Source organism: Cervus canadensis, chromosome 11 (genome assembly GCF_019320065.1).
Source record: "Cervus canadensis isolate Bull #8, Minnesota chromosome 11, ASM1932006v1, whole genome shotgun sequence".
Classification (NCBI taxonomy): Eukaryota; Metazoa; Chordata; class Mammalia; order Artiodactyla; family Cervidae; genus Cervus; species Cervus canadensis.
The window spans coordinates 6614243-6626249 of record NC_057396.1 but is presented as its reverse complement, the minus strand read 5'-3'; the positions used below and the strand labels follow the sequence as shown (position 1 = coordinate 6626249).

The window sequence follows — 12007 nt, the reverse complement described above, 5'->3', positions numbered from 1 at the left end:
AGAACCCTACTTGTTTTTTTCATTCAATGCAACTTTACCAGTTAAGTTTCTAAAGTTCCATCCATGCAACTAGATCATGATGGGTTTCTGGAAATATAATTGAGTGGATAGAAGTTTAGAGTGCTACTGGATCAGAACAGAATACCTTCATCTGTTAGTCTGGAGCTGACAACCTGAGTTGTGAGACAGACAGACCAGAGGCCTGCTTGTCTTCTCCTCTCTTCCCCACTTCCCCCCCAGAGTCTCCTCTCCTCTCCTCATCCATCCATTCACTGTTATTTTTAATTAATCTCCTCCAAATATTTACTGATTCAAATAAATGAAAAGCTTTATCCATAATAATCACAGAGCTTTTTAAAAAGAGTTGTCTGAATCTCTGTATAAGGGAAATAGGAATGTATGTTTTGAGTAGCCTTTAAAATACTTAACTCTTTGATTAATGTGGTCCAGACATTGCACATCAAGAAGCCTTGAGATAAAAGGAAGGAGTAGTACTTCTTTGGCCAGTGAAATTTATGAGTGTGGTCATGTAGTATTTATTTCATATGGACTCATAAATGGAAAAAACATACCTGGTGGATAACATATTTATAGTTGGAGAAGACCATATGTCTAGGCATGCCCTGTTCTCTTTAGAACTGTATTCTGTTTGCATTTCTATAGAAGTAAGCCTTAGGGGAAAGGTGAAGTATTCTCTTCCAACAAAGGGCTAGCCTGGTTACAGTTGAGCCCATAAAACAATGTCATTTTAGCATTGCAAAGGTCAGTTATTAAGTTATGTCGAGTATATGATGCAGATGATTCTAATCCTTTTGATTTGACTTTGAACTGATCTAATTATTTCACGCCACCAGTTGGTGAAGATGTATTTTCCTTTTTATCAAGAATGTGCTGTTTGAACAGCTCAGCCAATGTGAAACTGTCAAACTAAGCCAGTGAAAAGCCACTATACTTCAAACTCCCAATTTCCTCCAGTGGACTTTTTGTTTATAATAGCCCCTCCCTATCTCCCGTTCTCTTGTTGTTTAGTCACTAAGTTGTGTCCGCCTCTTTTGCAAACCCATGGACTGTAGCCCATCAGGCTCCTCTGTCCCTGCAATTCCCCAGGCAAGAATATTAGAGTGGGTTGCCATCTCCTTCTCCGGGGGATCTTCCCAACCCAGGGATTGTCAAACCTGTGTCTCCTGCATTGGCAGGTGGATTCTTCACCACTGAGCCACCTGGAAAGCCCATAAAAATTTCTTCTACTTTAAAAAAAAAAGACAATGACTTGTTTGAAATATCAGCTATCTTTTTTGTGACTTGGGAAATATTATGATTCCTTGCAAAGAGTTTGTGAGTGGTCTCTATAAACTGTTTGTATGTTAACTCATCTGACTCACCAAAAAAGCCTAAAAGAGACATTTTTCTCTTGGCTATGTCCCAGACCTAGGTCAGAATTTCTTGAGAATCAGTTACAGAGTGCTCAACAGGATGCTACTATAAGCAGCCTGCCCCCTCCATACTGTAGTTCTATGAACTTTGAGAGCAGAATACATACTCAGATGATTTTGCATCATATCCTTCTTCCCACTTCATCAAGTTTTCCACATAACTGAGGCTCACTGAATCTTTATTAAATAATTTTATTGGACGCTTGATGGGAATGATGGAAATCAAGGTTATCTTGATTCTCTGATGTGAATGTTTTGTTGTTTTTGTGATCTCCTAGGATGGAAAGAAGAAATTTGACAAAGAGAGTGAAAAATACTATTCCATTCTTGACAAACATTTAAATTTGTCTGCAAAGAAAAAGGAATCTCATTTGCAAGAGGTAAGTTTTTCCAGTTGAAATGTGAAAAGAGCATTAGCATTGTCATGTGAAGTCCAGATTTCCAAAAGTAGACATTATCTCAGAATCTGCTCCTGTTTAATAAAATAATGATAATAAGAATATTTAAGCTAATTGTAAAGTATTTAGCCTTCAACTAATAAAAATAAATGAAAAAAATAAAAAAATTTAAGCTAATTGAGCATTTACTATAGATACACAGGCAGGGTGCTGAGCATTTTACATGCTTTGTGACATTTAAAATTAACAATTCCAAGAGAAAGATTAGTATTTCCTTCAATAATGAAAAAGTGAAACAAGGCTATTTCTTTTTCTTCCTGTTGGGCACATTTTAATGCCCTACTCCTTTGTGACCCCATGGACTGTAGCCCGCCAGGTTCCTCTGTCCATGGATTTCCCAGGCAAGAATCTTGCTGCGGGTTGTCATTTCCTTCTCTGGGGGATCTTCCCAATCCAGGGATTGAACCTGCATCTCCTGCTTGGCAGGGAGATCCTTTATCACTGAGCCACCTAGGAAGCCATTCTAAATAGCAAGACCTACCAAATTCATGGTGTAACATTTATATTAAGTTAAAAACATCTGTTCTTCAATCGCTACATCAGCATTAAGGGAGAAAAGATATACAGTTACATGTTTTAATATCTTCATTATTTTTTGTCAATTTAAACAAGTCAACAGAAATATTTTACTAATGTACACAGTGTTCTCATACAAGGAATGCATTTCTTCCTTTTTTCCTGAAAATTTGCTCTTCTCACTGGTAGTGTTTTAACTACAGTTAGCCAGCTAGAAAATTCTTTTACTGAGGAGTGATGCAGTTTCACTCCAGTGATAGCATATGTTTTGTTCGTTTTTCTAAATGGCCCTGTGGTCTTTCACCACCCACACTCCCCCCAGCGCACAGTGGTGAGTCTCAAAGCTGACCCGGGCGGGAGTCACTGAGCTGGGTGCCCCGCAGCTGTCACTGCCCCAGCCCGCCCCAGGGAGTGGCGCAGGGTCCCGAGCCTCTTCAGTCTCGTCTCCATCTCCTCTCTGTATTTCTAGGGATTGCATCGCTGAACTCTTTTACATGTCTCATTCGGATTCCCTAGCGAAGTCACCTTCCTTCCTGAACTGTTGTTCAAGTTCAGCTTGGTCCTCTGCCCTACTTACTCCTATCCTTACTTCTCTGACCTTCGTGTTCAGCCACGAGGCATGCTTAACGAGCTCAAGTGCAGTGGAACTGCAGTCAAAAGGCATGGAAGAGTTACTGCTGATTCCTTTTTACTGTATTTTTATGTTCCCCTAGAGGGAATTGAATTTCCTCACTTAAAATGTTGAACGTTGGAAAGATTTGTATTTCACTGTAATGAATAACTTGTTATTAATACCTGCTATTAAAACAGGATAATTTAATAGACAGTTGGGTGCCTATGGAAAGATTTTGGGGGTAATGTGAAGTGGAGAAAAATCTGTTATTAAGATTATTAAGAGAAATTATATTTTTAATTTTCATGAACATTTTTAATCTTATAGTGTGCTATGTTGTTCTTTAATATTGTGTTCACATATTCTAAACTTCTTAAATGCATGTCTATTTAAACTTTTAAACATTGCCTTAGGATGAACCTGAGAGAGAATGCAATATGTAGACGAAGTCATCTGTGGAAAAGGCTCCCCCGGTTGTCACTATCATGTACCAAAGACAAGGCCCAGGCACATTCTAAAAATTGACTGCCTCCAAATCAAGGGTAATTCATAGAGTCTCTGAAGAGTCGCCAGGTTCTTGGTGACCATGAGAGGCTGCCCTTAGCTGGCTGACTCTTTGCGCCCCTGTGGACGGCAGCACACCAGTCTCCCCTGTCCTTCACCGTCTCCCAGAGTTCGCTCAGATTCATGTCCATTGAGTCAGCGGTGCTGTCTAAACATCTCATCCTCTGCCACTCCCTTCTCCTTTTTCTCTCAATCTTCCCCAGCATCAGAAACTTTTCTAGTGAGTCGGCCCTCGTCACCAGGTGGCCAAAATATTGGAGCTTCAGCCTCAGCATCAGTCCTTCAGTGAGTATTCAGGACTGATTTCCTTTAGGATTGCTTGGTTTGACTTCCTAACTCTATCATAATTTTAAAGTCCTCTAGAGGTTATGCTTTAATTTTCCCTGACAGTGTAGCTCAATATTTAATCCTTGTTAGTGGCTCCTAATCCGTTGGGATATGACGGAATAGAATATTCATTCTGGCTTGATATTTAGTTGGATGCTAGGAGAAAAACCTGTAACATGGTTAGTAGCATCCTCCATTTGCCCCACCACACAAACACATACACACACACACACACACACACACACTTTTTTTTTCCAGGAGGCACAGCCCATGATAGAATACACTACAAATACAAATACAACACAAATGCTGTGTAAAGCAACTCCTCTGAGCATATAGTATAGAAAAGGAAAAATGTAGGTTATTTTCTATTTTTACCTCAGTCCTTCCAGGAGTCAAACCTGTTACAGGGAGATGCTGCCCACACATGTTTAATTCAGTAACATGGCATTAGATTCATTTGTTCCCTTGCAGAGCAGCTCTGGTCCTTCTGTCGGCACCAAGCCTATGAAGTTGTTCTCAGAAAGACCCTTCTGGGCCTTCTCAAGGACACAGCTGAGTCTTTGCTCGTTTTGCTCATGGAAACCCAAGTGACTATCCATTACCAGGACTGAATTAGGGGTCAGCTTGTGTTGGTGAAGCTCCAAGGCCATCTATTAGATGCACCATTGGAGTACACAGAATTGGAAACAGACTTGTCAAAATTATGGACTTTACAGTAGACTAAAAGAAGTAATATTTGAAATGTGAATAGATAATTTCTTTCTAAGCATAAACCAAGAGGAAGAGATCATGAAGGAAATGTAGAAAGACCAAAATGCATAAAAGTAATCTGTCTCTTTCAAAAGACCTTAAATCAAATTAAAAGATGAAGTATTAGGGGACTTATATGACACAGGATAACCATCTCCTACATATAAGATGTTTTTGGAAATCAGTGTGGAAAAGATAAAGGTTTTAGTGGAAAAAAATGGAATAAGAATATGAAAGGGCATTTCATCAAAGAAGAAATATAAACCATAATAAATATTATGTTTTTATATCATACATTTTAAAAGTATAATTTAATGATAGTAGCAGCATGTTAATTTATTAAAAGATAATATCCATTGTTAGTGAAGGTATGGGAAACTGAGCAGACTTTGGCTTTTCTGGTGGGAATATGAAATCATTCAAAAACTTTTGAGGTATATTTGACCATATTTCAATCAACCTTATATGTGCAAGAGAGTTGAAATGATTTCTGTTGATAGGAATTTGATTGGAAGAAATTATTAGAAATGAGGATAAAAATAAGTTGTGTGAATATGTTGATCCAAGAGTTATTCACAATAAAAATTTTAGAAACATCCAAAATAGCACAAAAGAATGATTGGGATAAATACACAAATAGAGCTTGGCCAAAAACAGAATTGATATGACTGTGAAACTTTTATTTGAAAAAACATTTAAAGACATTTGGGAATATTTGTTAGCCTAAGTGTGGAATAACAGGATTTAAACCAGAATATATACTATTATTCATGTCTTTTAAAGTAATTTTTTGGGTGCATGTTGTACATCAAACTATTTATAGTGAGGCTGCAGCTAATTTATTATCTTTACATTTCCCTGTTATAATAATGAACAATGAATATAGTAATAAGTATGTATCAGTTTTATAGTTAGAAGAGTATAGGGTTCCTTTTAGGAGCCAAGAGTTTGGGTTTCTATTAGTATCTATAAGTAAAGATGCTTTCAGCAGGCCCTCCTCTCCCACCTCCTGAGTGAAGGTAACCCCTCAGGTCCTACTTACCGCTGTTCTTATCCTTCTCTGCATCCCTGAGGCTCTGCTCCTTTCATGCTGTCTGTGACATCTCAGTGAGTGTTTCCCACCGTGCTTCCCATCCTGACCACCTCTGCACTATCCACTGACTTGTAACTACGACCCCATAGTGACATGTGTGAAATCTCACCCGTTTTCTCCAATTTGACCCTGCTTCTCACATCTTTAATTCTGTTAATGCTTGGTGTTATTTCTTGTGTCAAAATTATCTTCGACTTTTTCCCCTTTGCTTCTCACACCCACGTCCTCAAGCTTGTCTTACTAGGATATACCAAACACGCTTACCCGTATCAAGTAAGAGGGCCCCTTCTGTTCAGGGGCACCCAGCTTCTCCGTTGAATCAGTACATTCTACACTGCGCTCACGCTAATCTTCTGACCTTCCTGAAGTCCAGCTCTGATCCTGACCACACCTTCCTCCAGTCCTTGCCTGGTTTACTAGATGCGGTGTGTACTCATTCTCTCTGTGCTGGCTCAGCTCTCGCCTCTGACAGTTTCAGACAAACCCCTTTGCACCATCTACCAGAGCATAACCTCTCTTGACTTTAGTCCCTCACTAAAACTCTTCTTTTATCTCCACCTTCTCTGAACGTCTCTATTCCTCAGCATCCAGCTTAAATCCTTTTTCCTCTGGGAATAAATCAACAGCTGTCACCTGAGTGATAGTTTTTTTCACTATCCCTTTTTCCTCTAGTTTGAATTAAGACAGCTTAGAGTGTGTGAGGAGGAATTTAGGTATCTGCAGTCTGCTGAACTGTGTGGTTTTCTTATGTACCTAACTTGGTTTCTTACTGGGATGACTTTGCTACGTAAACAACAGCTACTTAAGCAATCTGTTGTTCTGGAGTAATTATTATTCCCTTTCGGTTTTAAAAGTTTGGACTATGAATTACATAGTTATCTTATTTCTCCAGTACAAAATACTTGACCACAGTTGTTAATGAGTATATAGCAACTGATACACGCTATGAGCTCAAGGACTAAAGGAATTCATCTGAGGTAGAAGAATGTCTTTCTAAATCTGGTACTGAAAAAAAAAAAAAAGAGAATTAAGCTATTGTATTCTTTTAGTACCCTGCATTCTAGATGACCTTTCGCAGAAGATTTGTGTAGTAAATTTAATTGTTGACGTCTAAGGGAAACCAGGCACAAGGTTCTAAGAATCCTCTCCCAGAGGATTTAATTCACACAGGACCTAATTCCCTCAGCAAGGAATCATGACAACGCACGTGAAATGATATCTACTAGAATCTCCTAAGGGACTTACCTGGTGGCTCAGACGGTAAAAAGTCTGTCTACAATGTGGGAGACCCGGGTTCAATCCCTGGGTAGGGAAGATCCCCCGGAGAAGGAAATGGCAACCCATTCCAGTACTCTTGCCTGGAGAATCCCATGGACGGAGAAGCCTGGTAGGCTACAGTCCATGGCGTCGCAAAGAGTCAGAGACGACTGAGTGACTTCACATAGAATCTCGTAGACTGAGAGCCAATGGTTTTTACTGGAGGCTGGTCATGTAGACACCTTCTGCTTGTCATGTACGCAAATTCCAGGCTCCCAGATGCAAAGCAGGGGTTCAAAACAGCCCGTATCGCTTGCACGGTTTTAGCGTTAGTGAACTAGTTTCACCCTTTAGGCGGGTGGTGTCTCGCTGTTCACACTGTTGCACACTGTTCGTGGAACCCATGGTAGGCAAGGCGCGAGCAGGGAAACGGGAAGACTGGAGGAGCCGCGGGAGCCGCGAACACATTTCTTCTCTCCCCACTGGCGCAGCAGCCAGAACCGCAGACACGCCGTCTTCCCGCCTCGGTGTGGACCCCGGCGGCAGCGTGACTCAGCCTCCCCACCGCAACGTGGCCCCAGGGGCTTTTTCAGGTGGAGCGCACAGACGCTTCCGGAACACATTAGCCCGTGGCCACAAGAGTTCCTTGTGACAGCCCGCGCCTGTGCTGTTCTCAGCTGTTAGACAGTCGTGATTTACGAAGCCTGGGGTGAAGCGAGAGGACCTGGCGGGAGAGCTGACCACGCCCCCTTGCGCATTCACGCCTTCCTTTCAGGTGGGAACCCTCCTAAAATCCACGTTCCCCTAGTGTCGGAGCACGACTCGTTGCTTAGAGCCTCTGCCTTGGGGAACTCTGCTACCAGCGTTAGCTCTTTAACCGAAGTAGGCCTTTCAATGGCTAGCATGCCTGCTCTGCGAACTCTTACGCACAGCGTTGTTAACCAGAAATAAGCATTTTAGGCTCTAACAGCGTTTCAGGCATTCAGGTTTGTCCCTGTGTGCGAGTTGACTGCAAAGTTCATCTTTTAAACAGAAGCTGCAGAAATAACTTGTGGGATAGACTGTTATCTCTGAGACCGAAAATATTTTTGCATCTTTTACACCCCGTGGTGTACTGGAGCTTTCTCTTGGAGGGCCAGTTTTCTCATCTCTTTCTCGTTGTTGGCTCAGTGATGTTGTATTTGAGCTTTGGAACTGGTTATTTTGGGAATATTTATACCACAAAGACCAGCAAATGGTGTCAATAGAGATCTCCCCGACCCCCACGGGAGCCAATTGTTAAACTTTATTAACATACCACCACCTATATCCCCTTACCATTTATTCTATAAATAGTGTGTTCCTCTAAGTGGTGGGATGAAAATGTATATAATTTGTGTGAAATACTGACTTAGGGTCCTGAAAAGCTACTGGTCCAAATTTCCCACTTGATTTATATTTTCTTCTGATGTGTTGTGGCTTTCTTCTGTGGCTCAGATGGTAAGAATCTGCCTGCAATGAGGACAACCCGGGTTGGATCTCTGGGTCAGGAGGATCCCCTGGAGAAGGCAATTGAAGCCCACTCTAGTACTCTTGCCTGGGAAATCCCATGGACAGAGGAGCCTGGTGGGCTACAGTCCATGGGGTCCGCAAAGAGTTGGACACAACTGCATGACTGACACTTGCACTTTCTGATATATTAGACTATAAACTTGGAATTCTCAAGTTTAACCATTGCTAGTGAACTACTTATTGGGTTATTTTTAATTATGTAAGTATTTTTAAAAGTCCTTCTTTCAAATGAAGTTTTAAGATGCTATGCTGTCAAAGCCAGAAAACCTAGTTTTATCTTTCTTTCAGCTTTTTTTTTTTGGTTAAATTATCAATGTAAAATGGCTCCAAAGCAATGTCCTATTCCCAAATTGTTGCTGGCAGATACTTAGTATTCTGGAGAGGCCATTCTACTCATCTGCCTTTAGTAATCTCAGCTGGTGGAGAGGAGTAGTGTAGCTGGGCAGTGAAAGTAAGGTAAAAGCATGCCTTTTTACTGAACCAGTCAGTTCTAAAGGCAGCATGCGAGGACAATGATGAGCATAGAAGAGGGAAGAGAATGTGCACAGCGTTGTTGCAGCATGAGTCATTGCTCAGAACCTCTGCTTTGGGAACCCTGTTACCAGTATTATCTCTGTAATGTGTGTGTTTAGTCGCTCAGTCGTGTCCAACTCATTGCAACCCCGTGGACTGCATCCTGCCAGGCTCCTTTGTCCATGGGGATTTTCCAGGCAAGAATACTGGAGTGGGTTGCCAGGTCCTCCTCCAGGGAATGTTCCCAACCCAGAGGTTGAACCCAGGTCTCCTACATTGCAGGCGGATTCTTTACTTTCCGAACCACCAGGAAAGCCTGCTCTTGAATATTCTCAGATGATTCTTCCTCAATTAAATGAGACATTATGCAGTTTTCAGGGCTTCCCTTGTTGCTCAGGTGGCAAAAAATCTGCCTGCAATGCAAGAAACCTGGGTTCAGTCCCTGGGTCGGGAAGATCCCCTGGAGAAGGAAATGGCAACCCACTCCAGTACTCTTGCCTGGAGAATCCCATGGACAGAGGAGCCTGGCGGGCTACAGTCCATGGGGTTGCAAGAGTCGGACACGACTTGGTGACTAAACCACCACATGCAGTTTTCAGGAGCTTTTGTAGTGTTATTCCAGCCTTGCCTCTGCCTCCTTCCCTCCACTTACTCTGAAGGCAGACTCTGTCAGACTTCTTCATCCCTCTTTACGTTTTCATGGGAGTGACCCCTTTTTTTATCTTTGACTACTCATGGCCAGTTATTCATCTTAAGATTCAACTCAGAACACCACCATTTTTTCCCCCAGAATTTAGACTCTCTTTTGTGATTGCTTAGATTTTCATATGGATTTACATACCCTTTTATAATCATTTTTAATTTAATGAGTGTTGGATGTTTGCTCTGTTTGTGTGTGTATGTTTTCATCCCATTCCATACACTATAAGCTCTCTTGGACAAGGACTGTGTTTTCATAGTCTTTGTATTCCCAAGATACAATTGCTATATTCAAACTTTTTGTAGGACTTAATTTTTGAAAAAGGTTTCAGAATAGAATAATATTTGATTTCCTCTCTAACACAAACCTTCAATAATCACTCCCTATGTCATGATTTGCCTTTTTATGCTTTTTAGGCAGATACACAGATTGACCGAGAACATCAGAACTTCTATGAGGCATCACTAGAATATGTCTTTAAAATTCAAGAGGTTCAGGAAAAAAAGAAGTTTGAATTTGTCGAACCGGTAAGATCTATTTTCTGTATAAAATAGTAGCTGTTAATACATCTTCTAAGCAAAATTTGCAGTTTTTTTCTGTTGAAAATTATGGTTTTTAAAAATAAAAGGAGAGAGCATGGGAGGGTATGTAGGTGGAGCATGGAGCACTTTAGGGCAATGAAATGTCCTAATCTATAAGACATTTGTAATGGTACATACATGTTATTCATTATACGTTTGTCAAAACCCACAGCAGGTCCAATACCAAGAGTGAACTGTAATGTAAACTGTAAACTTTCATAATAATGTATCAATCTAGGGTTATCATTTTGTAACCGATGTACCACACTGATGCAAGGTGTTAATAATGGGAACCTGTGTGGGTAAGGGCCAAGGGGGTATGTGTGAACTCTAATTTCTGTTCAGATTTTCTGTAAATCTAACACTGCTCTGAAATAGCCTGTTGATTTAAAAAGCCTAAAATTTAACATTAAAGCATGTATATTACATATACCTAAGGGAAAACACCTCACCACTAAAGTGACCCATTTACCAAACTTTTAGTTGAAGGGAGAGAAGGTAAGGCTGTATTTCTTCCTTTGTTCCACTCTGCTTCCTTACAAGGCGGAGACCTGCCTGACTTTACAGTGAAGTCATTTATTTTCCTAAGTCGGTGTAAAAAGTAATGGATTCCCTAATGTAAACTGCATTGCAGAAAAGAACAGGTGGCTGGTCTTTATAAACTTACTTCGTTTTCTTGGCATTTTTTCCCTAGTAATACCTTAATATATTACAATATTGCCTGAATAGGCATTTTCATGAGGTATCATCTGTGATGAATAAGGGTAAGTTCTATAGGCAAGATGATAGAGTATTGATCATAAAATATATAGGAAATCAAATATATAATTTAACCCCTCTTTTCTTCCTATGTCAGTTTATTTAAAAAAAAAAACTACTTATTATGAGCAATAAAATACCCTATTCCTTATTTAGTGGATGATAGGGAGAAGGGAAGATACATTTCTAAATATATTTGGAAATTTTATTTCCTGATGAAACCCATCAGTGATTACCTAAAGGTGATGGGAAGCTGGGACAGAGCAGAGTCCAGGAAGAGTCTTAGCCCCTGCCTGGCTCTGTATCCCTGCTTCACTTCTGTCCCTTCAGCTAGAGCCAGCTGCCTTTCTGCTGGCTGCTTCGCACGTTTCCAAGACCAACCCTTCACCTCGAAGGCTTTAAGGGACTGGAGACCACACCACAGGCTCAAGAATTTAACTTTATATAGCTCAGTTGGTAAAGAATCTGCCTGCAATTCAGGAGACCTGGGTTCGATCCCTGGGTTGGGAAGATCCCCTGGAGAAGGGACAGGCTACCCACTGCAGTATTCTGGAGAATTCCATGGACTGTATAGTCCATGGGGTCACAAAGAATCGGGCACGACTGAGCGCTTTCACTGTGATGACAGCCTTGACTGCAAGTCCTGTTTGCCAAACAGTAAGTCCTCAAACCCCCTAGTTTGAATTGATAGCCTCTTATTAAGCAGTTGCTTTGGGGTCTGATAAACGTCTACGGGGCTTTCTGAAACTCATCTGGGGTTCATGGACATATGGTCAGCCTGACAAGCCCTCATCAAGGAAGATGACTGATTCTTGAAATTCCTCCTCCTCTTCTGGTGGAGTAGGTCCTGCCTCTGAGTCATATCATGATTTTTGAAGCCTGTCTCCTT

The 12007-nt window shown here is 41.0% G+C and overlaps 1 protein-coding gene across 1 annotated transcript in view; it reads left to right on the top strand.

Annotated features, from left to right (window-relative positions):
• The window catches only part of ARHGAP42 (Rho GTPase activating protein 42), a 318656-nt gene that overhangs the window by 225127 nt on the left and 81522 nt on the right, over positions 1 to 12007 (top strand). Inside the window, exons 5-6 of the mRNA XM_043482449.1 lie at positions 1712 to 1813; positions 10195 to 10305. Coding sequence (XP_043338384.1) covers positions 1712 to 1813; positions 10195 to 10305 — 213 coding nt within the window. The remainder of the gene's footprint in view (positions 1 to 1711; positions 1814 to 10194; positions 10306 to 12007) is intronic.